This window comes from Rhinolophus sinicus, linkage group LG16, assembly GCF_036562045.2.
Source record: "Rhinolophus sinicus isolate RSC01 linkage group LG16, ASM3656204v1, whole genome shotgun sequence".
NCBI lineage: Eukaryota > Metazoa > Chordata > Mammalia > Chiroptera > Rhinolophidae > Rhinolophus > Rhinolophus sinicus.
Genome location: NC_133765.1, coordinates 32,391,290 through 32,416,071, shown reverse-complemented (window position 1 = coordinate 32,416,071; position 24,782 = coordinate 32,391,290). Strand labels below are relative to the sequence as shown.

The window sequence follows — 24,782 nt, the reverse complement described above, 5'->3', positions numbered from 1 at the left end:
TTTTTCTTTCTTTTTCTTTTTTTATTGGGGAATATTGGGGAACAGTGTGTTTCTCCAGGATCCATCAGGTCCAAGTCATCCTTCAATCTAGTTGTGGAGGGCGAAGCTCAGCTCCAAGTCCAGTTGCTGTTTTCAATCTTTAGTTGCAGGGAGCGCAGTCCACCATCCCATGTGGGAATCGAACCAGCAACCTCGTTGTTGAGAGCTCGCGCTCTAACCAATGGAGCCATCCAGCCGCCCCTTTATGGCATTTTCAATCTTGATACATATCTTTAAAATTCCTTGGTTAGGGAAGGTTATATAAAGTTTTATCCCTATGTAGAGGCACATCCCTTTTCCCCACAACTTTGCTGAGGACAGTACTAATCTTTTTTCTCTTTGTCCAGTTTTTTAAAATCTTTATTGCTGTATGATACATTACTTTGAACTTATTAAACCCTTTGCCCAATTTGTTATTTAGTTATATTCTTCTCACGGATTTATTAAGAGTTCTCTCCATATATGAAGGATATTAATATGTATGAGATTTACCAATTAACCATATACCTTTAGAACTTGTTAACAAATTTCCCTCCACTTAGAAGGCCAACATTTACAGAGGTCAAACCCTTTATGTTTCCAGATTTGATGTTATGCTAAGAAAAGCTTCCCCCAACCATGTTTTAAAATTTTTGTATCTTCGCCTAGAATTTCTAAGGAGTTTTAACATATAACCTCTAATCTATCTGGAATCTGTTTTCACGTATGCTGTAAAGGAGGATCCCACTTTTAGATTGTCCAGTAATCCCAACATAGGGTGTGATTTATTTTCTTCCTTTGGCTTCCCTATATTTTCTGATCCCTACAACAAACATGTTATTATATTTGTGTGTAAAAAAAAAAAAAAAAGTTTTTAAACTACAACTCTTAAGATTGATCCTAATTCCTCAAAAATAAATTACTTGGGGGTACTTCAAGTTACCTGTCTTTTGGATCCCAGCTGAAGAAAACATTTAAGTCTCTGTTGTCTCGCAAGGCTTCCCATGGAATGTCATCTTCTTCTGGCCGAAGATTCATTGACTTTATACTTTCTGCTAAGCTGACTGATCTGTGATATAGAAAGTTTATTTCTGTATTATTTCAATGGTAAAACAGCCATGAAGATATATTAGCTAGGACTTTGTTTTACTAGAAAGAAAGGAAAGGAAAAGGGAAGGAAGGGAGGAAGAATTTATTATTGAGAAGTAAAGGCTCATATAAGGTAAAAGAGAACCAAACACAGATCATGCTGGCCTGCATGTGGAAGCCCAACCAAAATAAAGTGGATCGACATTAATTCCTAGAATCCTGGGTCTGCAGGGATCTTTGTAAACACAGTATGGACCGTGGTGCTGGCCATGGCCCAGCTGGCTTCTGTATGCGACCGGAGATGGTGCCGCCAGTATTCTCTCATTCCCCATGACATGCACAGGTCCTTTCCCCCCTTCCCTGCACCCCACCCCACACATGCTTTTTTCTCATTTTTCCCTAGGTTAATCCGCTAGTGTCACCCAGGAGCCCATTAAAGGTTCTTAGCATCCGATCTAGTTCCTTTTTAGCCCTTGTGCAATACTTACATATTTGCTTCAAGTAGAAGGTCTAGCAACATCCGTTCAGTACGGACTTGTGCAAAATGAAGAGAATTATTCAGCCTGTTCCTAAAAGCGATAAATTCTGGGATCTTCTCAAATGCACCATATTTGTAAGCTTGAATAATATATTCTGAGGTCTGGGAAGGAAAGACATTACCTTGGTATAAATATTTCACAGGTCAGACAATGAAGGCAAACCTTGCCAGCCAAAACAAAACACACAACACTCAAACTAAAATTAAGTAAGAGGTTGAATTTAATCTTTAAAGGCCTTGGTCACCAAGTAGAATATCAGTGTTAAAATGCTATTTTTCTTCTTTCCTATACCAGAGTCAAATGTCTTCTTTACTAGTATTATTACTAATAATACCTAGCTGCTGTTACCACCACACAGACTTTCTCTTAGCAATTATGTCTTTCAGTTCAACAGGACTAGAGGTTTTGTTATACCCCATCAGTCAAAAATTTGGTTCGTGCCATTGTGGAAGGGATGTTACTCCATGTTTTTCTGCATCTAAGATACACTGTTGTATACAAAGGTTCCAAAAATACCAGAACAATATAACCACCCTACCACCACCCCAAATAAAAATCACTCTCCTTCAGAGAAAAGGCTCCTCCTTGGTTTTGTTTATTTCTGAATACTGTATCACAAACATAGGTCATATGTGTGGTACAGCAGGATAGAAATCAGGCGTCAAACAAAAAACCTATAAAAATTCATGTCATAATCCATCCTGAGGACAGAAAGACTACAAGAACCAGGTTACTTGTCCATCCAAACTACATAAGACCTCTGCTGGAAAATTCCATAAACAAGTAAGTGAAGGCAATTCTCACCACGTGTGCTTGAATTTTAGATTAATACTCATACACAGATGAACCACTGTGAACAGAGGCAAGATAAAGAATTCTAAACAGACATTCTGGCACAATAGAAGACAATCTCAGGGAAGAACATTTCATAGCTGGGCCTATGCCATCAGGACCAGAAGTCAGGAGGGCACCCTTTTGGGTCAAGGAAAGTGTTAATTTCAAAGCTGATGTCTGCCCCAAAGATCCTTTCTAGAAAAGCCAGTCCTTTTGCACAGCCTCAGTCAGCTCTGCCCCCATCTCCATCACGTCCGAATAATTTGCCCAGTAGGAAAATAGGCCAATAGTTAACAACATACCCTCTGATATACAGCCTCGCAGGGTTCATTTCAGGCCGCGGGGTTGCGCCACGGGCGCTAATTCAACTGCATTCGATGCGGCTTTTAAACCCCCATGGGACACCTCGGCGAGCTGTTTGCCTGCAGTATCTGGAGAAATTAAAGACGGACGGACACAAGAAAATTAAAAAGATTACTTGTGATCCTGCAGGTTTAAAGAAGGACTGTCTGCAAAAGCTCAAGTGTACCTTCTAGCCTGATTAAAGGCCAGTGATAGGGCCCTCGAGAAGAGGCCAGGATACTCGAAACATGCCTATCCGATGGCCTCTTGGCTTGGAAGATACAGCAAGGTTTACCATCAGCCCTTGCAATAGGAACTTACAGATTGAAAAAATTGACTGGTTAGGAACATATGATCCCGCAATTAATCAGGATAAAAATAGGACTTCGGTGGTTCCAATCAAATTTATGAATTACAGTTCCAAAGTATGTTGTGATTAAAGGAAAGGACCCAGCTTTACCGAGGGTAGAAGCATTTTTAATTTCTGAGTGGTCCACTGACTACCACTTTAGAAAAAAGGCAATAACTTTAAAAGAGAAAAATCAGGGGAAACAGAGGGAAAGTAAAAGTAGTCCTTTAACAAACTAAGACGGTAAATATAGTTCTCTGGCTGCTCTTTTTAAGATAGTCCTCCTTTAATGCTGCAGTAAACTATCACTGCAGAGCTAGGAAAGGGCCTGGGCAGCTACCAATAGGACAAAGGCTGAGAAAGGACTACGAAGTGAAGAAACACCCCTACTGGAACTGCAGGCAAAACTGGAAGCCACGGGCACTTGAAAGCCTTTCAATATAAGAGAATGTTGTCCGTACCTATTTCTACTTATTTATAAACCAAGGAAGCTATTTAGATCCCATTTGGATTCCTGAAATGAACCCTGGTCACTGTAAAAATTAGCAAAATACATGGACACCAAAACCTTGAATAATGACTTTCATGAATACCTAAAATAGAGACTTTTAAAGGGATTTTTTAATTTTTTAAGTAGAAATATATAAGCAATTTTTGGAGATATAAAAATCTAGCTCTAATTCTCATATTGTAAAAATTTATTCCGAAGTAATGATGACAGCAGACAATGACCTTTCCAGAAAGAAAACCCCTGTGCAGACCTTCCAAATATAACTTTCAATTCCATAGCACAAAGCATTACAAAGTAGAACACCGGATTTTCCACTCAGGAGTAAAAGTGCCCTTTCAAAGAGCTATTTAGAAATTGAAATACATCGGTCACTCAAGGAAAAACCACCTGGAGGTCCGCCAAACTACCAAGAATAAAAGATGTAGAGCGTAGAGTCCGAAAGATATTTCTAATACTATCAGAAGGTTTAACACACACCATACAACCATGATCCTTCTTAGCCTCAAATTCCTATAGAAAACAACAGTCCACACTGCGGTCCCATTGTCCTGTTTTGGGACTCAGACGAGGCACTAAAGTTTAAGGTGCGTTTTCCTCACTGTATTGTTTTGCTTCTGCCTCCAGAATCCCGCAAAGATTATCTACCTAATATGGTTAAATAAGCTTTGTCTTCTTAGTTAATACCAATAAAAATAAATTTCAAGCAGAGTCCTAGTCCCACATCAATAAAATACTCTAATTTTATCAGACTCAGCATCACAAACTTTCAGGTGAATTATCACACCTGCCACACACATTCATCAGCAAAACATCAAAAACAGAGATATAAAAAGCCACTGAGGACAACATACCCTCTCAAATCGCTCCTGGTGCTCTACTTTCCCAATTACGATACTTTCAGTTGTTTTGTGTGTGTGAGTGTGTGTGCGGGTACTTGTTTTGTTTTCAAAACAATTATCCAGATGCAATATTTGTGGGGGAAAACAATAAAGCTTAATTTTTATTAGTGAAAAATAATGTGCCTTCCTTGGCCAAATCATGAACAATATGGTTCTTCTAAAAATGCTGGATGATTAGAAACAAGTACAACCAGCCGCCAGGCCTGGCCTCAACCCTTATTTACCACCACACTCCCACCTCGAAGCTATCTGAGAAACCAAATGTTTCTTTAATCTCTTCCTTAGAAATACAGAAATGAGAGCCAGAATAATGAGATTTAAGGAACACTTTTCTTTTGATTTCTTTTTTTTTTCTTTTTTTGAGTTAGTGAAACACCTTGAAAACAGAGAAGGGCAAGCACAGATACTTGAACACACAATGAAAACTCAGATTTGTAACTCAACTGCCCATTGTGCGAAGAGATTTTAGACACCCATGTTCCTAGAGGTGCCCTCTGCCCTCTAAGGCAGGCCAGCACCTTCTAAGCAGTATGTTCAGATGCTGATGTCCATTTTCCTTCTCTCCCTGATCTGCAGCTATGGCACAAAACAAGGTCTGAAAAGAGAGACCAGCACTGTGGGGGAGAGGAGCCAAAGGAAAGGAAAGGGGCTTACAAGCCAATTGATGAAGCACAGCTAACCACCCTGTGCTACACCAGCCCTCTAGGCCATGCCCGGAAACTTGTCAGGACATAATGATCGCAAGCTGAGCACAACAAACTCTATGTTCAGAAATGCTCTGCCCTTCCCCTGCCTTCTATTTAATACACTCCCAAAGAATTAGATGGAAGATAGATGAGCCATAGCTGTTACAGTTACAAAAGGGCTTGTTGTTTTTTTTAATCCTCATGAGTGTTTGCCAAAAAGAACCCCAGAAACCAGTTTCCTTGCCATGTTCCTTAGCTGCTGTTAGACCATGAAAATGGAAAATGAAAAGCTATGGGCAGATATGTGGTATGGCCCAGTTCCAGATGGTAAATCTTAAAAACACATGGGAACCAAGTAGGCAGCGACCATCCTAAAGACATGCCTTAGCTTTTACATATGTTCCTGGGTGGTTTTGCATAGCTAGGCAACTGAGTAGAGACCATATATATATATATGGTTTTTCCACAAAACCTTCTGCTTAACTGACAAGTGGAGACCAAGTCTATTTGCAATGAAAAATATGGTGCAAATCCCATCCTTTCATTATGGCACATAGAAACTCTATCTTATTTATTTCTAGTTAAAAAAAAATGCTACTGGCCAAAGTTTCTTGAAACGTCATTCAATTAGTCAATTTTATATTCCTAAGAAAATATAAGTGTGCTCGCTGTTGACAAAGAACACAGTGGTTACAAACTTCAGAAATAAATCAAGGTAACAGAAAGCAGCTGCTATCGCAGAATCTCATATGGCATCCCAGGCTATAAACTCTTATGGGCTATTTTCCCTTGGAAAAAGTCTCTTAGAGATTAAAAGATCTAAGAGGCAATCTTATTCTGTTAATACCCAGTTATTAATTCACCTTTGCATGGATTCTATTATTAAACATGCCCATTCTAACAACCACAAATAACTCTTCACCTCTACCCAACAGCCTTGGCCAATAAGTTGTGGCCCAAGGGCACTGGCAAGTGCAGCATGGGACACCTCAACGTGTGCGCAGGCGACACGAGGGAAGATGTTCTGAATCATGAGCATTCAGCAGGCAAGACCATATTAAAAAAAGTTTTTTTCACTTACATCTTTCTGGTTGGAGTGGAAAAACCTGAGAGCGAAGTTACAGGATTGGGACGCAGCAGCATACTGACCTAGGGATTCAGCGTAGCGGGTCAAAAGATAACTAGGTCAGAAGGAAAGAAAAAAACACATGTTATACTTACCCACCTCTAGTATCATATACATACTACACCTCAAATTGCTATGGCAGAGAAATAGCTAGGCATACGGAAAAGTTAAAACATCCCGCCACAGAAATGATCTAAGGCACAGAATCAAATGTCAAGGGGAAAAAAAAAGCAAAGTTAATTCAGTTTTGTGGGAGACCTAAATTTTTTTTTAATTAAACTTATTGGGGTGAGATTGGTTAGTAAAATTCTATAGGTCTCAAGTGTACATTTCAATAATACGTCATCTATATATTACATTGTGTGTTCACCACCCAGCTTTCTTACACTCGGATGATTAATGGAACACAAGTTGTAAGAGAATAGAAGACTATCTTCCTAAAACTGCTCTACAGGGGATAGAAAAAAATCTCAAAGAACAGTCACAATACAATCTGATTCATCACAAACCATAGTCACAATACAAATTAAAAGGATCTCAGAGGTCAACAAATAAAGTACATGTGTCAACCTCAACTGCAAGGCAGAAGTAAAGACATCAAAACCCTGTGTACTAAGAAAAAGGGTTCAAAGTATAGAGCTATTTGCTGTCTCCGACGAAAACTTTTTTACTATTTCTAAACTGTGCAGATTTTTAAATTCCCACAAAATGCTGGGAGATATTAAAACTTTTTCTGCTTTGCAATGGGTCGTAACAGGTGAGTACTTCATCTAAAAGGCTTACTACCAGGAACAACTTGCCGGCTAAAACTGGAAAGCTCAAGTTGCACGTGTAAGGGCCCACCCTGCTGCAGCCGGCGGCTCAATATTCAGAGCGAATACTACCAACCCAATGGTGTCATGCTGGATGTGCTTAGCATCGAGGCTGGAGTATAAATCCACCACTGGTTCAAAGGCCCCCAGCATACAGTAGATTCGAACAAGCAGCAATTTGAACTGAGCATTGGAAGGGCTGTGGGTTAATCCCTCTTCCAGCAAAGTCAAGGCCTGCCACACAGCATTCTCGTCACCTAGAACCAAAATAGAATAGCATTATCCCCAGATCTTGTGAGCAAATGGAAGTTTCTCAAAAAGAAGAGAACAAAAACTTAATGACATCATCACCTCCCCTGACTATTCTAAGAATGAGCTTAGGTTGCAGAGAACAAATTTTAGATACACACATGTAAGCAAAACAGCGAATTTCCCTGAACAAAGAGCCCCTCAATAGTTACCTCAATTCTTAAACATGCATCTGCAAAAATGATGCAAACTTTAAACCGCCAGGTCTTGTGGAGAGAAGTTACAGAATCTCAAAGAATCCTAGATTCCAAGAAGAGATGGACTTTGAAAGAGAACTGGAGTCCACCAACCTTCCCAGTACAGGATTTTCTCTGTAAGACTCCAAGCAGACGCTTTCTCTAGACATCATTTTCCTTCCATATGTAACTCTACTAATGGATGTGAAACAATATTTGAAAAAAACTGCTCTTTAATCATCAAAATATAATAGTTTTTTTGGCCTACCAAAACTCAAAAAGGTCACATGTATCAGTCTTAAAAATTAAGTAACTTCTCTTTTATGAATCTATCTAAAGAAAATAATATGAAATGCAAATAAAGTTTTATATGCAAAAATATTCATTGTACTAATAATGGGGGGATGATTAAATAAATTACAGTAACACCCACACACAGAAACATCATACAACCATTTGACATTAAAGAAGAGTTTTTAATAACAAGAGAAAATAAATTATATTCTATCTGCCTTTTTCTAACAGAAAAGAAACAAAATAACCAAAAATTGTAGCTTTAGATAATTATCATCCATAATCCTATCCAAATCATCCAAACTACCCAAAATCTACTTAAACTACCATTAGGATTTTGACTTATTATTTTTGAACTGTAATTACTTTTACACAGTAGTACTCATAGCATACATTCAATATTGTGTTCTGCTCTTTTACTTTTAAGTGTTTTCCCATGTTGCTACCTGGTCTTTACAATCAAAATTTTATTTAATTCAATATTCACTTAACTAAACCTGTGCTACACTAGATATAAGACCCAGAGATAAGAGTCACAGGTGATTACTGGCCTCAAGAGGCTCAGAACTGAGTAGAAGAGATAGTTGAACAATACAGAGAATAGATCATTTTAAGAAGTCCTGGTTAATCAAAGATAACTAGTTATGAGGAAAAAAAAAACTTTCTTAAAGATCTCTTTAAAATGGAAACAAAATTTCAAAGTACATAGCAAAAAAAAGTAGTTTAATTTCTACTTCTTTCTGAACTATTAAACCAAATATTACGAAGATTTATCATTTTACTTTATTTTGCAAAATTTAGGCTATAACTACAACTCTACACAAATTCTTCACCAAATCAAAAGAGCACCAAAGGTTGGTGAAGTTTTTTGGGACAAATTTTTTCTAACTAAATTTTGTAATATAACAAAATGATACAAGATAAATAAGTTCTGGGAATATAACATACAGCATGGTAACTATAGTTAACGATACTGTGTTATATATTTGAAAGTTGCTAAGAGAGTAGATCTTAATAGTTCTTATCACAAGGAAAATTTTTATAGCCATGTGTGGTGACAGACAACTAAACTTACTGTGGTACTCATTTCGTTATATATATATATATAAAATCATTATGTTGTATACTTTAAACTAATACAATGCAATATGTCAATTATATCACAATAAAATAGGAGAGGGAAAAAATGACATCTTCACTCTGCATTTTACTTTTGTGGCATAACCATAAAGAGATACCGTTTTGCAAACATTTTTGAGAGCATCATCAATTTCCTAAAGCACTCTTCTTAAACCTTTCATATTCAAATCAGTCTCTTTCAACATCCTTACCAATTCCTCTAAATTTCTAATTTTTGCCAGATCCACCCTGAACAATGATAATGCCTATGATTGGAGCACTTTCACTGACTTTAAGAAAATTTGCATCTTTATAATATCTGCAATTTCCCATGGGTTTGCACTGTATAATTTTGGACAACTTGCCTAACTTCTTTCTCTCTATGCAGTATTTCCCTTCTCTGTAAAACTATAACAATCTTAACTGTATTGTTACGGGGTTTAAATTAGCTAATTTATGTGTAGTACTTTAAAGTGCCTGATGATCAGCTGTTATTATTATTAAGTGGTCAAATATCTTGCTCAAAAAAACAAGAGATTGGGCTGGCCTGGTGGCTCAGGCGGTTAGAACTTCATGCTCCTAACTCCAAAGGCTGCCAGTTCGATTCCCACATGGGCCAGTGGGCTCTCAACCACAAGGCTGACTGTTCAACTCCTCGAGTCCCGCAAGGGATGGTGGGCAGCACCCCCTGCAACTAGAAACGGCAACTGGACAGGGAGCTGAGCTGCGCCCTCCACAACTAAGACTGAAAGGACAACAACTTGACTTGGAATAAAGGCCAGGAAGTACACACTGTTCCCCAATAAAGTCCTGTTCCCCTTCCACAATAAAATCTTTAAAAAAAAACAAAGATAAAACACAAGAGATTAACAAAGCCACTGTCACTATGAGCAAGAATGGACATTAGGGACAAGTGGGGAAGGGTATCTGAGTAGAGACCAGGTTGCTAAATAGTTCATTAATGGTTTTTACATTAGGGTGACTTTTACCGCCCTATGCAATCTCATGAATCTGGGGCTCAGATGACAAATACGCTGGTAAAAAGGATTTTACCTCCATCCCCAATACAATACAGTGTAACAAGTACTATCATCTGGGTACATACAATGTTCTACAAAAGTTCAAAAGGGGCATAAAATCCGCAGTGAGGGAGGGGATGGAATCAAGACAGGCTTGTCGGAGGCACTGTTTGAGTAAAAGTGAGATAAAAGAGGTAAAGAAAGTTATTTCAAACAGAGGCAACATGATGTTCAGTGATAGCGGGGGGAAAAAAAATAGATTCAGGACTGTAAGTACATAAGAATCTGAAGTTGCAGGCAAGGCTAGATTATAAAGAGCACTCTACTTGAAAAGTCCTTTGTCCTCAGGAAAATAGGGCACCTCTGGAGAATTGTAAGCATGAGGATGACTGTATCAAAACTGATTCTCTGTGAAATGACCCCCACGGGCAGGGGTTATGTCTATCTTGCACACTCTCCCCAGCCCTTTATTTCTGCTATAGTTTATTCCAGTGAATAATATGCAGTAAGTGCCTAACGTTATTTTTCCCAAAAAACTGCTAATAAGAGAAAATGTCAGGGGGTGACCTAAAGAAAAGGCAATCTCAGTGCCATCGGCTGAATCATCCATCCTCTTGCTCAATGACACATGATGCTTCCTTTACTGTATACTATATTTTTATCTTAAATGGGCTAATTAGAACTGCATTCCAAAAAGAGGTCATTTTCCTGTACATAAATGTTTTTTTCCCTCTTTCTCCGGCCTCCCCAACCCCACTCCCACTCCGGTTCAAGCCGTAGTTTCTCAGTCTAGTTGTGTAGGACGCAGCTACCTGGCCCATGCTGATATTATGAGCCTTGTGCTCCCCCCGGCTGAGGCAGTCGGTCGCCAGGCTGAGGCAGTCGGTCGCCAGGCTGAGGCAGTCGGTCACCTGTTGTTCACAATCTTAGCTGTAGAGGGTGCAGCTCACTCACCGGCCCATGTGGGAATCAAACCGGCAACCTTGGCGTTAGGAGCACGGCGCTCCAACCACCTGAGCCAACGGGCTGGCCCCATAAATGTTTTAAGTGAATAAAAGGGCTATTCCATTCCACGGGCCTATACATCTATCTGTGAATCAGTTTCTCTGTATTTTAATTATTGTAACTTTATAATAGGTTGTTTACCATCATTACTCACTATTCAGAGATGTTTAAAAACAAAACAGATATCCACTGATTTAAGATTTTCCTGGTTACAGGGAGGGGAATACTTGGAGACTTGGGTTCTTCTAGAAGCACCCTGGAGAAGGGCAAGGAAGTAAAAAACTTAAAAGCATAAATCAAATTCTTAGATTATAAAATTAGTCTAAGGATGTACAGTGAACAAAAAGAGAGAGTAAAGTTAAACTGAAATTACTGCTCCTTACCTGTTTCTCTCCATATATCAATAAGCACATGGACAGCAAGGAGACAGTAATAGTCTGAAAACTGCAATTCGGTTTTCAAACAGGATTTCCCTATAAGGGAAAAAAAATCATATCTGTATTTTAACATTTGTTTAACTGTTACTGCTCCAAAGAAGTTTTTTACAGCAGGAAAGTGATAGGAAGTAGCAGAGAGAGAGAGGAAATGAAATAAGAATGGGGTAATACCAGAAGAAAAATATAAGCCATGAATCAAAGGATTCAAAAGAAGGCGAGACCAGACTCAGCTGGAGCAGAAGGGTTCTGAACAGAGGTGGTATCCGAAATGGTCCCAAAGGGAAAGTAGCAAAATTTGGAAGGAGGCTTTAGGTGAAGAAAAGAACAAAAGCAAGGGCCATGTATAACTGAAGTAATACGCTCATTACTTCACCTAATTTTTTAGAATACAGTTAGAGAAATACTGATATCATCTAAGCAGATAATTTATATTTTATCACATATATCTAGCAATCTGAAGATCCTCTACTTCTAAACTAAATATTTACCTCATTATTTACAATATTCCTTTTGTTCACTTAGTCTATATATTACTAATATTAAGGCTTATAAGCAGAAAACATGACAATTATCATAAACTATACAATCCATATGAGCCCCAATTAAACAAAGAGCTAGCTCACCAGATTGGGAAGAATATAAACAACTGGAAGCCAACTATAATTATTTAAAACTCCAAGCTTAATATTGTATGCCAACTACACTTAAATTTTTGAAAAATGAAATGTGGAAGAAAATAGTAATAATAAAACTCCAAGCTTCAGAAAGCCTTTGCATTTCATTACTTGGCTAGTCTTCCCACTTGACAAAATATTCTCCTGGCCAAACTCATTAAAACAGGGTACTGTGCTTTAAAAAAAACAAAACCAAAAACTGACTTCTAAGCCTTAGTCGATCAGGGAAGGATATTTTGAAAGATTGCTCACCAAATTCCAGTCCATGCTGGTACCTTATCATCAATTCTCTGACCACACTCAATTTCTGAGTTTTATCCATAGTGTGGTACAAGCCCAGTAACCTCGTCAGCTGCACCACACACAAATGTTGCTGCAGGGCTCTGATGTCAGCAGGCAGTGCCAGTTTATCCTCTGTTGGTGTCGACAAAGGAACAACTCCAAGTAACTGATTAATAAACTGCAGAGTGGAAAAAGGAGGACAGGTCTCAAAACAGAAGTCTTTAGTAGGCCATAATCAACAAATACTGAAATGGTCTAGAAAAAGGCATCAAGAAAAAAATATAAATTAAAACCCCTTTAGCATACCATTTTCTATCTACCAAAATTGCTAAAACAAAAAAGAATTTCTAAAAGCACACAATGTTGGTGATACTCCACTGAATCTGGCACACTCATTCATTGCTGGCCAAAAGCAGTTGGTCAATACCTTGTATTGTATGCACTAAAAGATTAAATGAACTTTGAAAATGTGTCATAAATTATAGCACGCCAACTTAATATATAACGTAGCAATGAAAAACTTTAGTAAGACTAGAAAAGAGCAAATTACCAAAAAACAAACAAATCTACAATTATACTGACATACAAGTAAATTCTTAAAGGAAATGTTATACATTGAAAGGCATACTTATATCATGTCAGTGGCCTTAAATCACTTTTGTAATTAAAGTTTTTATTTTGAGATGATTGTAGATTTGCGTGCTATATAAGAAAATGAAATGTCCCCTTCACCCAGTTTCTCTCAATGGCAACATCTTGCATTAACATGTCTTTAACTCTTTAAATTTGGCAAGAATTTTTTTTTTAACACCAGTTCCAGTTACACATTTATTAAACACAGGATTATTTGCGCTCTCTGCCCATTAAGATGAAGGTAAAGAACAAAACAGGGATCAACCCACATGGATCAAGAACACGTGAACAGATGACAACAAATAAAAGCCATTAACAAGCTAAAAAGCAGAAGGGCAGGTGGTCAGTGTACAGTAAGCAACAGGGAGGACCCCAATTAGCAGCCTTGTCAGCCACAGAACTTAGAAAGACTCAGAAATTAAAGGACACCGGGGCCTCTGAAAGCTAAAGTGCTGGTGGCACTGAAATGGGAGAATGTGCTCATTCTGTCCCTCCCAAGCTCACAGATGAACTTCCTAAATCCAGCAGAAGCCTGGGCTTTTACTCCCAGAAGCTGAACCAGAGGCACCATGGACTCACAGACAGCAGGCATAGCTGGAAACAGGGATAAAGCACAAATGCTTATTCAGTGATGAGAGCCCAAGTTCCCCTCCCCCTACTCGGAACCAGATCCCAGGCAAATGTTTAGGCCCCCAAACAGAGATGATGGCAGAGGCTCTATGAAAAGTATTTCTGAAGTGAGAGATGGGGTGGGGAGAGGCTTGGGGGAGAATGTTACAGATCTATCACCGTGTTTCCCCGAAAATAAGACCTACCCAGAAAATAAGCCCTAGCATGATTTTTCAGGATGACATCCCCTGAACATGAACCCTAATGCGTCTTTTGGAGCAAAACTTAATAGAAGACCCAGTCTTATTTTGGGGGAAACACAGTACCTCAAGTTTCAGACTACACTAAGAGGAGTTGTATACTTCCATGGTTCTTTTGGATTGATTGGGGTGAATTGAACAAAAAGATATTAACTCCAAGAAAGAAAGTTGTGCAAAAAAAGTAATCTCCATATACAAAGTGACTTGGCTGTGAATATTTTGTCATAAAAATATAAATACTGAATAATGACTAAACTATATCGGGGGGAAGTATGTGAGGGGAGTAGTGGAATGTTATAAATGAAATGACCACCATCCACAGTGGGGTACCAATAGATGAAGATTATGACTGTAAAAATAAACAAATAGCTATATAAGTCTTTAATTTAGACATACAGAGGTACGTAATAGAAGATACAGTTAAGAGTTAAAAGTGATTTGCCTATAGAGACCCAGACCCAGGGGTAGAGACGGCCAAGAGCTGCTACTGTTTTTCAACAGAGGCCTTGTAGTACTATTTGACTTTTTCAATTTTATACATGTAATTTTCTGATACAAACTAAAATTAACATCCCACTAAATCATGCAGTTTCACATCTGTAACAACTTTGCTTCAATTTGTCTACAATTGTATGCATTTTAATTATTATGATCAAATAATCATTTGTAACAGAAACTGCGGCACTGGTTGTCATGTTTTTGATTAAATGTCTACATAATTGCTACTGCCAGCTCTTCCATTCTTGTAAGTCATTTTATATATTGCATTTATTATTAATGCCTTCTTTAGTGAATGCTGAAGAAGAATCTTCCAAACAGGTTTTGTTATGAAACAATACATTCAATTCATTCTTTATGCTAGTTGGTACAGTTTTACTGCTATGCAAAAAGCTTCTTTAAAAACTGGAATCATTCCAATGTTTAGCTTAAAATGCCAAGGCAAAGGAAACAAAAGATAAAAACATCACCCTGGGTGAGCAACTTCAAGATAACTGGACTCCATTGGCCCACTCTTAGGGGCTAATCCCATTTTCAAAGGACTTGGCTCCTATTTCATTAGGACGAAGTTCTCAGCTTGAACCTTACTTGGACAGTTTGTAGTCCTCTGACAAACATACTGCTGAGCGGCAGAATTTTTAGCTATTGAAGCCCTCCCACATTTAAAAGGTTGTGGCAGCAAAATTACCCCTCTCACTGAAAACTTTACGTGGGACTACAAAACTCATTGAAGCAGCTTGAAATCCTTTGTCTCACAGAACAATGACTACACTGCTAGTATTCCAGCATTTCTAGAGACTTCCTCTCAGTAGGTTACGATGATGGGGTCACATGAGATGACCCAAGGTTTTCAAACACACCAATAAAGGAGAGCTGCTGGTACTAGATTTGTATTAGCAAACCGTTACGAATCTCAGCTGAAGGCAATAGAAGTTCTCCTCTACTGCAGCCCTATCAGCTGATGCTTCAACTTAGAAGATGGTAAGCACTGCACGACATGGTCAGTTGTTCCCTATCTTAGCACTTAGCACATGATACGTATGTGCAACAAACACTGAATGAATGAATCTCTCCCACAAGCTTCTAGATTCTGCTTAAATCTCTTCTCTAACATGAAACTCATACACTGTATTTGTAGAGAATTCTGGCTACTAAAAAGATCTTTTTCTCACTGAGCCAAATTCTGAATTCCCTGTAACAACTTGCTGGTCCCAGTTCTCAACCCTTTTCTACAAGAGAGCTTCTCAAAGATGAGAAAGGAAGCACTCTGTCCCCACCAGAGCAAACCTCTCTTCCATTCCACCATTTCTCTCCCAGATGCCGTCAAGTCCTCCTACGACCCAGACCCCTGGATATGTTACAATTTATCCAGAGCTTCTTAAACCTTGGCCTGAAGACTGTAAGCACAGCATCCCAAGAACAGCTTTCCTAAAACCAAAGTGAATGGTGACGGTCATTTCAGAACCCAGAGAGATCACAGGCTACTTACCAGTTTGGGAACGCACGATTCCATCTGCCTGAGATGTGAAACCCCAGTCCTGCCACACTATCGAGCCCTGGTGGACTGATGACACAGTCACCACCAAATACTCCAGTCACCGCCCGCTGTGTCCCAATGCACTTTGTCCATCCCACAAGGGGAAGACAGAGGCTTTCTGGAACCACAGATGGTGGCAGCCCTGTGATAAGAAGACTTCAACCCTTCATTAATTACAGAGGTCTGAATAAGCTGACCAGTCACAGGCTTTCTTTATCCACACCCATATGTCTTTATATGGTGCTCTACCCTACCTCGGGCTCTCTGTTCTTCAAATTGTAGAGTACTCCAACTGCCCATTACCAAGGACACCTGGGCTAAATGCTAAAAACCTTTCATGTGGAACAGAGTATGAAGCTGCCATCAATGGTGAAGCGATATAATCAAACACATGTTGCTATGGATGAGGAACCTAAAGATAAAGTTCTCCATCTCGGTATCTAACTGATTTATATTGGTTCACTCACATCAAAAACTCCCAATACAACAGTCCCCCCCTTATCCTCAGCTTTACTTTCTGCGGTTTCAGGTACCCACAATCAATAGAGGTCCAAAAATGTTGAACGGAAAATTCCAGAAATAAACAATTCATAAGTTTTAAGTTGCACACCATTCTGAGTAGTGTGATGAAATCTCGTGCGGTCTCGCTAGGTCCCGCCTTGGACGTGAATCATCCCTTTGTCCAGCATCTCCACTCTGTGTTAGTCACGCCCCACCTGTTAGTCACTTAGTGCTCAACTCAGTTATCAGATCAACTGTTGTGGTATCACAGCGCTTGTGTTTAAGTCACCCTTATTTTATTTATAATGGCTCCAAAACACAAGAGTAGCAATGCTGGCAATTCAGAGATGCCAAAGAGAGGTCGTAATATGCTTCCTTTAAGTGAAAAGGTGTGTATATTGCAAAAAAACATAGTATTTACATAGGGTTTGGTACTATCCACAGTTTCAGGCATTCACTGGGGGTCTTAGAACGTATCCCCTGCAGATAAGAGAGACTACTGTACATGACAATTAACTACAATGTGGTACCCTGGATTAGATCCCAGAACAAAAAAAAGACATTAATGGAAAACTGCAGAAATCCAAATCAAGTCCAGAGGTTAGTTAATAGTAATGTGCCAATGTCAGTTTTCTTAAGTTTTGACAAACGTGCCGTGGTAATTTGAAATCTTAACAATTGGGGGAAGCTGGGTGAAAAGTACAGTGTAATTTCATGGACTACCTTGGTGACCTTTCTGTAAATCTAAAAATATTCCAAATAAAGTTTATTTTTCTTAAATCCTTAACACTTAGTGTTTTAAACTGCTTCAGCAAGATTAAATCATGATTTGAAATAAACTTATAGTTTTAAGCAAATCCAAGACAAGACAATAAAAGGGGAGTCCAGTGGACTTCATCAAAATTTAAAACTGCTCTGCAAACGATCCTGTTAAGGGGATGAAAAGACAAGCTACAGACTGGGAGAAAACATTTGAAACCACATATCTGACAAAGGACTTGTGTCTAGACTATCTCAAGAACTCTCAAAGCTCTATAGTGAAAAAGAAAAACAAATCAACCAGACAATTAGCAAAAGACATAGACAATTCACTGAGGAAAACCTAAAGATATCAAATAAACACATGAAAAGATTTCAACATCATTAACCAGTAGGGAAATGCACATTAAAACCATAAGGAAACACCACTACACAACCTATCAGAATGGCTAAAATAAAAAAACAATGATAACACTAAATGCTGATGAGGATACAAGGAAACTGGATAACTCATACAGTAATAGAAGTTAACAATGGTGTAACCACCGCAGAAAAGTTTGGCTGTCTCTTATGAAAACTAAACATGCAGCTACCATAATGTCCAGCAATTGCACTATTGTGCATTTTTCTCAGAGAAAAAACACTTATTGAACAAAAATACTTATTGAGTAACACAAAAAACCTGCACACAAATGTTCATAGCAACTCTATTTGCAATAGTCAAAAACTAGAAACAGTTTCAAGAACTCTGGTGCACCCATACCATGGAATACTATTCTGCAATAAAAAGGAATAAACTGTTGATACATGGAACGACATGGATGAATCTCCAGGGGATTACGTTGAGCAAAAAAATCCAACCTCAAAAGGTTACACATAATATGATTCCATTATATAACATTCTTAAAATGACAAAACTATAGAAACATAAAACATATTAATAGTTGTTCGAGTATAGCGATGGGGAAAGGGGAAGGTGCAGGGAGGTGACTATGGGTACAAAAAAGCAGCACATGGGACCTTGGTGGTGAACAGGTTGTATCTTGACTGTGGTGATGTCACATAATCCATGTGCACTACATACTGCACTAAAAACACACAAAACACACCACACCACACACACACACACACACACACATACACACACAAATGAATGTAAGTAAAACGGGTGAAATCTGAATATGGTCAGTGGATTGTATCGATGTTAATTTCCTAATTATACCACTATAATTATGCAACGTTACCAATGGGGCAAAATGGGTGAAGGGTATACGGAGCCGCTCTGTATTGTTTCTCTTACAACTGCATGTAAATCTACGATTATCTCAAAAACCTAAAAACAAAAAAGGAGAATCCAATTATCTGCCAGGGGCTTATCCTCACTGTGGCTTAATTTAACAAGAAATCATGCCTTTAATCTGATAGCCCCTAGGTACTTGGCTTGATAGCGCAGCTATCTTGATATCTCGTGTTCGGCACTCTCACACATTTTAGAAAGGAAACCTAAACACTTAACCTAGTTACAATAAATGCAGGCACCCAAAAGAATTCTGAATCGTACTTACTTTTGTACGCTGTGTAGCAGGTAAGAGGTCAACAAACACCTTAAGGTCTGTGAAACAACAAGGTTTATCCCCAAACTTTTTAAAATACTGGAACATTAATTCTTCTGGATCGCCTAAGAGAGAAAAAAAAAAAATCACTAAATTATTCATGGACTGAAGCAATTTCTAATTTAAGTAAAAGGTCTGATTTAAAAAACATTTCTTTCAATTAAATTAAAATTTTGCTTGAATGAGAATGCATGAGAAAGACAGTAAGGCCTAGAAGATGGCTTGCCCATTTAAAAATAAACAAATACAAACAAAATAAAAAGGAGGTAAATCTTACAAACTCAGTTTACCTATTATTACACTTAGGAAATGTGAAGCTTTTTATTCAATTCAAGTTTAAATAGTTAAAAAGTTTTCATTAAAGTTTAAATAAAGACTTAAGTTTATATGCAAACATTAAACAAACATGCTTCTCACCACAACAGTTCCTAAACTACTTCATAAGTATCAAATAAATGTTAACTAAATGAAAGGTGTATGTTTGTTAACAGGCACACCAATAGAAGAGAAAATACATGGGAAGAACCACAGGCCAGTAATTCCAACAAAGTCAATCACTACGTAAAATTTAAACCTGGAAATAGAAAGCTACCAGTTCATTTTATTTTTCCTCAAATTAAAAACAAAACATAAAAATAATAAAAATAAAATGCTCTCAGACTGAGCTAGATCTAAGAAGCAGAGATTTTTAATCCAGGGCTTCTGTAAGATTTTAGGTCCCAATTCCTGTTTCTGGGAACAGAGATCGATGGCTTTAATCAGATTTTCACAGGACTCTGTGATCCAAAAGAGAATCACTCACTGGTCTGGTAAAAACAAATTTTGTGGAGACTACACAAATTCACAAATTTGTAAGGTGCGGACTGGTAAGAAGGAAGAGAAAGATAGAAGATAGCAAGTGTCAAAGCAGTTCCAGATACTTTTATGTCCAGCTTTGGAATCTATTTTAACAATATTTTGCTGAAGGTCACATGAAAATTTTCATTTGCAATTCAGGTGCTAACATAGACAGATTCCTGAGGTAGACCCAAAGAAAGAAGTCAACATGGAATTCAAAATTGGTTGTGAATACTGTACAAAGGGAATGATAGAGACAAGCCCATAGTTAGTTTGAGAACATTAATCAGATGATCGAAATGTCCAGAGATGCTCTAGGATAGGTTTTAGGTACTGGCAGTGATCATCATCCTCTTCAAGTTTATCAACTTTTAATGAGAACAAAATTTCTATAATGATGAGTAGGAGAAAAGCTTTCTTTGAAGCTTTATCTTAAAAAATAAAATTGAAAACTTAAAGTTTATTACCTGAAACTTAACAAAATTTACAGTATAATTACTATAAGCTAATGCTTAGTATGAGCAAAGAATCACTGCTTTTGGGGGGAAGGGCTAACGTTTTTCCAACAAAATTATAAACTAACACAATATGACACCCTTCACTTCTCCTGTAGTAAACTCAAAAAGAACCATTTTACAAAAAGATCTAAGGGCGTCATCAAATTTCCTGAACGCCTCTCTTACTGTTTCACCATCAAAATCATCCTTTTCTCCAACTTTGTCTTTATCCTTATAAATTTTCTCTTCAACTGTTAATCGCTCTAACTCAGCCAAATGTTCTTTCATCAATGGTTTTGTGAGTGCTGGGAGCAGATTTTCAAGAAACCTTTTGTCCACTTCATGAAATCCTGACACTTTTAAAAAACTGGCTATTTTTACTTTGAAATTGATTCTGATATTATTGTTGGGTCAGCAAGAGAATGCCTGACGAAGACTGATGGAATAGAGAGAAATGATAATGTTAAGTCAAATTGAACATGTGCTTGAGGGTCAATTTTATAACTGATCCATTCATTAGTAAATATTTTCAGGTTTTGAAATGTCTGCTTCTCAAACATGACTCTGTCAGTCATTGTAGGACTCAGATAATCAATACTGCACTTGGGTATCAAGAGCATTCCTGTACCTTCTCCAGGGTCCCCCCAAATCATGACAGTTTCTTACCCAGTTTGTACTCATCATTAAAACCTTGGTGCCGTAAGCGTCTAATCAGCTCTAGTTTAGCTAGATGTGGTCCTCGAAGGTGGCGAGAACTTTTAGATTCTTCTGTTATCCGATCTTCTATAAACTTCACAGCTTCTTCTGCAGAATAATGTACTTCTCCTTCTAAAGAGCTAGGTATAAACACATGAAAAAGGTATTTTGTGCCTCTGTTGTCCCTCCCAAAACTTAAAGTCAAGCAAAATTGATTTCAAGAAACAAATTAAAAAAGAAAAAGCATTTCGATAATTAGAATACAAATGGGAGTAAAAGAAAGCTGTAAGCATATTCTGGCAGATAACCTGGCATATGATTACTCCCAATTTTGGCATTTGATTGTTGTAGTGACTAACCACCTCTACCTCTTTCTTAAAAAAAGAATGGGTACTTTCTACAATGAACATGTATTTATTTTACCATTTTAAAAATGGGGGAGAAATCTTACTTTGAAAGAGATAAATTATTGAAACAGAAAAAGAGAATTCAACTAGGCTTACAATAAAACTGTTTTGCTACAACATATTAAAAAGTGTTGTTATAATTCAGGAAAGACAACTTACTGTTCACCTTCAGCAGGAGGAGTCCAGGCCTCTTCAATCAGTCGAAAGACAGAATCGAAATAAGTCAGATAGAACTGCCAGTCATCTGAGCTAAAATCAGATTGAATGGTGCACACAGGATTAAACCCAAGTTGTGACAAATCTGCCTTAGGAACCACGATATTCAACTTATTTTCTAAGTTATATTTTAGGCTTTACTTGGAGAGACCCTCCGCCCTCCCGGGGTTTCCTCTGCAGCCCTAAAAGGGCAGCACACCAGAGGTATTTACAAAGTAAAGAAACTTTTAAGAGACTACTCTTCCCTTCAATAAAATGACCACGTCTAGAAAAGTAATATTCTTAACAGAAAACTCCCCCCAGTAACACTTTCTAAAGGGGGGAGAGGTCTCTATTTTAGACCAACACTGAGTATTAAATTTTTGACAAATTAATGATTTTGAGCATTCATTCTAAAGACCGAATACCTCTTTATTGAAAGATGAAGGTTCATCAAAAACTTTTTAAACATCCAGAACACACTACAATAATTTTTCACTTTATGTCCAGAAATCTCAAAAGACAGATAAAAATGTCAATATTGACACCTGAAAGTCCCACTCTGATCTCATAGTCCAAAAAAAAAAGCATCTACTCACTTTTTCAGTAAGAGGCGCCGGGAAAGGGCATTGCACTCTGGCCACCTGCTCAGCTTCTTGTACATAGCCATACATTTATTTTCCCGACTCTGAATCTCGCTCGTCAACTTCTCTACAATTAAAGTTATAATAGTTGGTAAGCTGGTTTCATTTCTGCTCAGAAACCAAAACAAAGTCCAAGCACAAGAAGGAAAATATCACATTTTCTTATTTACTCTCTTAGAAAATTAAGCCACTATTAATACAAACTACTCTCTGACTAAAGATTATTTTGCTGAAAAAGAAAAGTATATTTCAGATCCTAAACTTTTATAATCATTTTTTTTCTATAAAATACGAGGATCCAGAATGTATTGAGTTGAGGATCTAGTATGTGGGATACACTTATAAAACTCTAACAGCACCTCGGAACTGGTATAGTTAGTCCAGACAGACTTCCCACCCACACAGTTCCAAAATATCAAATAAGCTTGGACTGGAATGGGATGAGCAAGGTGAGATGTTACGAAAAAGAATAAAACAATAGAAATGAACCAAACTCTTTCCCAACAGCTGGGAACAGGAAAACTAGGACTATATTTCTGACCAAATTAAATTTGCCCTGTCCTTTTAGAACAGATTAGCAGATTAAGGATACTGACAATTACATTATGAATTTCCTATTAAGTATCTAAATTTTAACTACACATAGAACTACAATCTAGATGAGTAAAAACAGAAAGCCTGACTTGTATCCATCTGCAAGAAGGCTAAAGTTAGATAGCAAGTAACATTAAAAAAAAAACAAAACCCTCCTCCATTTATATAATTAAAGTAGCTAAGTATCAGTTAGTGCAACAGTTATATGACGGCACAGTCTAGTAAAGGATATGTACATATAGTACAAAGATTTTTTAGAGACTATCCCTAATGAGACATTGCAGACTACTCATCTACAGTTAGTTACTCCCAATGACTGTAAAGCTACAATTAAAAGACCAGGTTTACCCAAAACAATAATTGCATTTCCAGGAATTTCTCCTAAGGAAATCATCAAACACGTGTAAATTGTTAGGAACCAAAATCATGGTCATAAATTTCTAAAATAGAGGAATCGTTAACTCAATCTATGAAATTTGTACAAATCAGTGTTCCAACAAGAAGCATTTTCACAATGGAAAGGAACTAACTTCTTTAACATAAAAAGTGCTCTTGCAAATCAGTAAGGAGATTAATCAAACTTTTAGAAATAGGAAAAACAGCTCAGAGAAGAGGAAAAGATTAGTGGCTTTAAATAAATGAAAAAATAATTAGTCTCCCTCTTAAATTAAAAATTATAAAATATGTTTCACCCATCAGATTGAAAAACATGAAAAGTTTGACAATCAGTTTGATAATACAGGTTGGTAAGTATGCAAAGAAACAAGCCCTATTATGCACTGATAAGTACAGCTGAGAGGAATGCACACAATAGCCTGTTGGAGGGCAACCTGGTTTAGAGCAAAGATGCCTCTTGCAAAGAAGCTTAAATATCCTTCAAGGACTGGTTAAGAAAATCCTCTACATTTATACTAGGGGACATTGGGCAGTCACTAAAGAGTGCGCTAATGAAGTGTATCTCTAAGACATAATCTAAGTTAAAAAACCCAAACAATTGGCTATAAGAGTATGCAGAAAAAAGGTCACAAACTCAAATGTCTTCACGGGACAGACAGGTAAACAAAGAATGTTTGTATCAGAGCACAAATCCTAACCGGAAGCATTAACATTTTAAAATCTTAAAAGAAAAAAAAAATTGTAAATAAAAACCTGTGCTAACCAAATAAGATTACTCTGTGGGCCAGTTACAGTATGTTCTGATTTGTGGTTTAAAAGACAGGTGTTGGAGGGAGATACATTTTTAGAAGGATATACAGAACAAGTACCTAGAGAAGAACCTAGAGGGTAGAAGGTTGGAGATCTGGGGTAGAATCTTTCACACTCCTTGAATGTTACAAATCCACGAATTATTTTCAATTTAAAAATATTCTTAAGAAATAAATGTACAACACAGAAAAGTCCAGAACATAAAACAACCACAAGTGATTTTTTTTAATGTCTTTATATCTTTATGTTTCTGTATGAGGAAAAAATTTCCACAATAAACATTTTTCATGTTTAAACAATAAAAAAATACTTTAAGAAAACTTTTAAAATTACCTCCTAATTTTCCTCTGATGACATCCAAGGCTTCCTGGTACTTCCCCAAACGTTCCAGGATCATATAATAAAGTTCAACCTTACCAAAAAAAACCACAAACACACAGGTGCAACCATTGAAACTTTTCAATAATAAAAAGATGGTCATTTGTGTTTTTAAAAAGTTATTAGAAAAGAACATTATTTTCAAATAAGATAAAATTAACAGTAAGAATCAGACAACAGTATCTCCCCTTATTTGTATACATCTCAGACTAAAGTGCTTGCTGAAAACAATTCCATGTTCATTATACCTAAGCTGGGGGCTTCCAGAGCTTTGCATTTACACAAAAGGCAAGACTGAGGACCCAGCTCTCTAACTGGAATAAAGCAATAGTTCATAATATTGTAACAGAACATTGTAGCAGCATCAAAATCATGCAAATACAAAGCTGGGCTTAATT

General features: G+C 37.4%; 1 protein-coding gene across 5 annotated transcripts in view; it reads right to left on the bottom strand.

The window, feature by feature from the left end:
• NAA25 (N-alpha-acetyltransferase 25, NatB auxiliary subunit) overlaps positions 1-24,782 on the bottom strand; it is a 77,444-nt gene that overhangs the window by 16,549 nt on the left and 36,113 nt on the right. For all 5 annotated transcript variants that reach the window (XM_074321049.1, XM_074321048.1, XM_019734078.2 and 2 more), the window contains 11 exons: positions 24,340-24,418; positions 22,162-22,273; positions 21,527-21,616; positions 20,931-21,100; positions 18,883-18,995; positions 12,491-12,698; positions 11,511-11,600; positions 7,282-7,462; positions 6,349-6,448; positions 1,596-1,747; positions 962-1,087 (listed from right to left, as the gene is read on the bottom strand). In XM_074321049.1, coding sequence (XP_074177150.1) covers positions 962-1,087; positions 1,596-1,747; positions 6,349-6,448; positions 7,282-7,462; positions 11,511-11,600; positions 12,491-12,698; positions 18,883-18,995; positions 20,931-21,100; positions 21,527-21,616; positions 22,162-22,273; positions 24,340-24,418 — 1,421 coding nt within the window. The remainder of the gene's footprint in view (positions 1-961; positions 1,088-1,595; positions 1,748-6,348; positions 6,449-7,281; positions 7,463-11,510; positions 11,601-12,490; positions 12,699-18,882; positions 18,996-20,930; positions 21,101-21,526; positions 21,617-22,161; positions 22,274-24,339; positions 24,419-24,782) is intronic.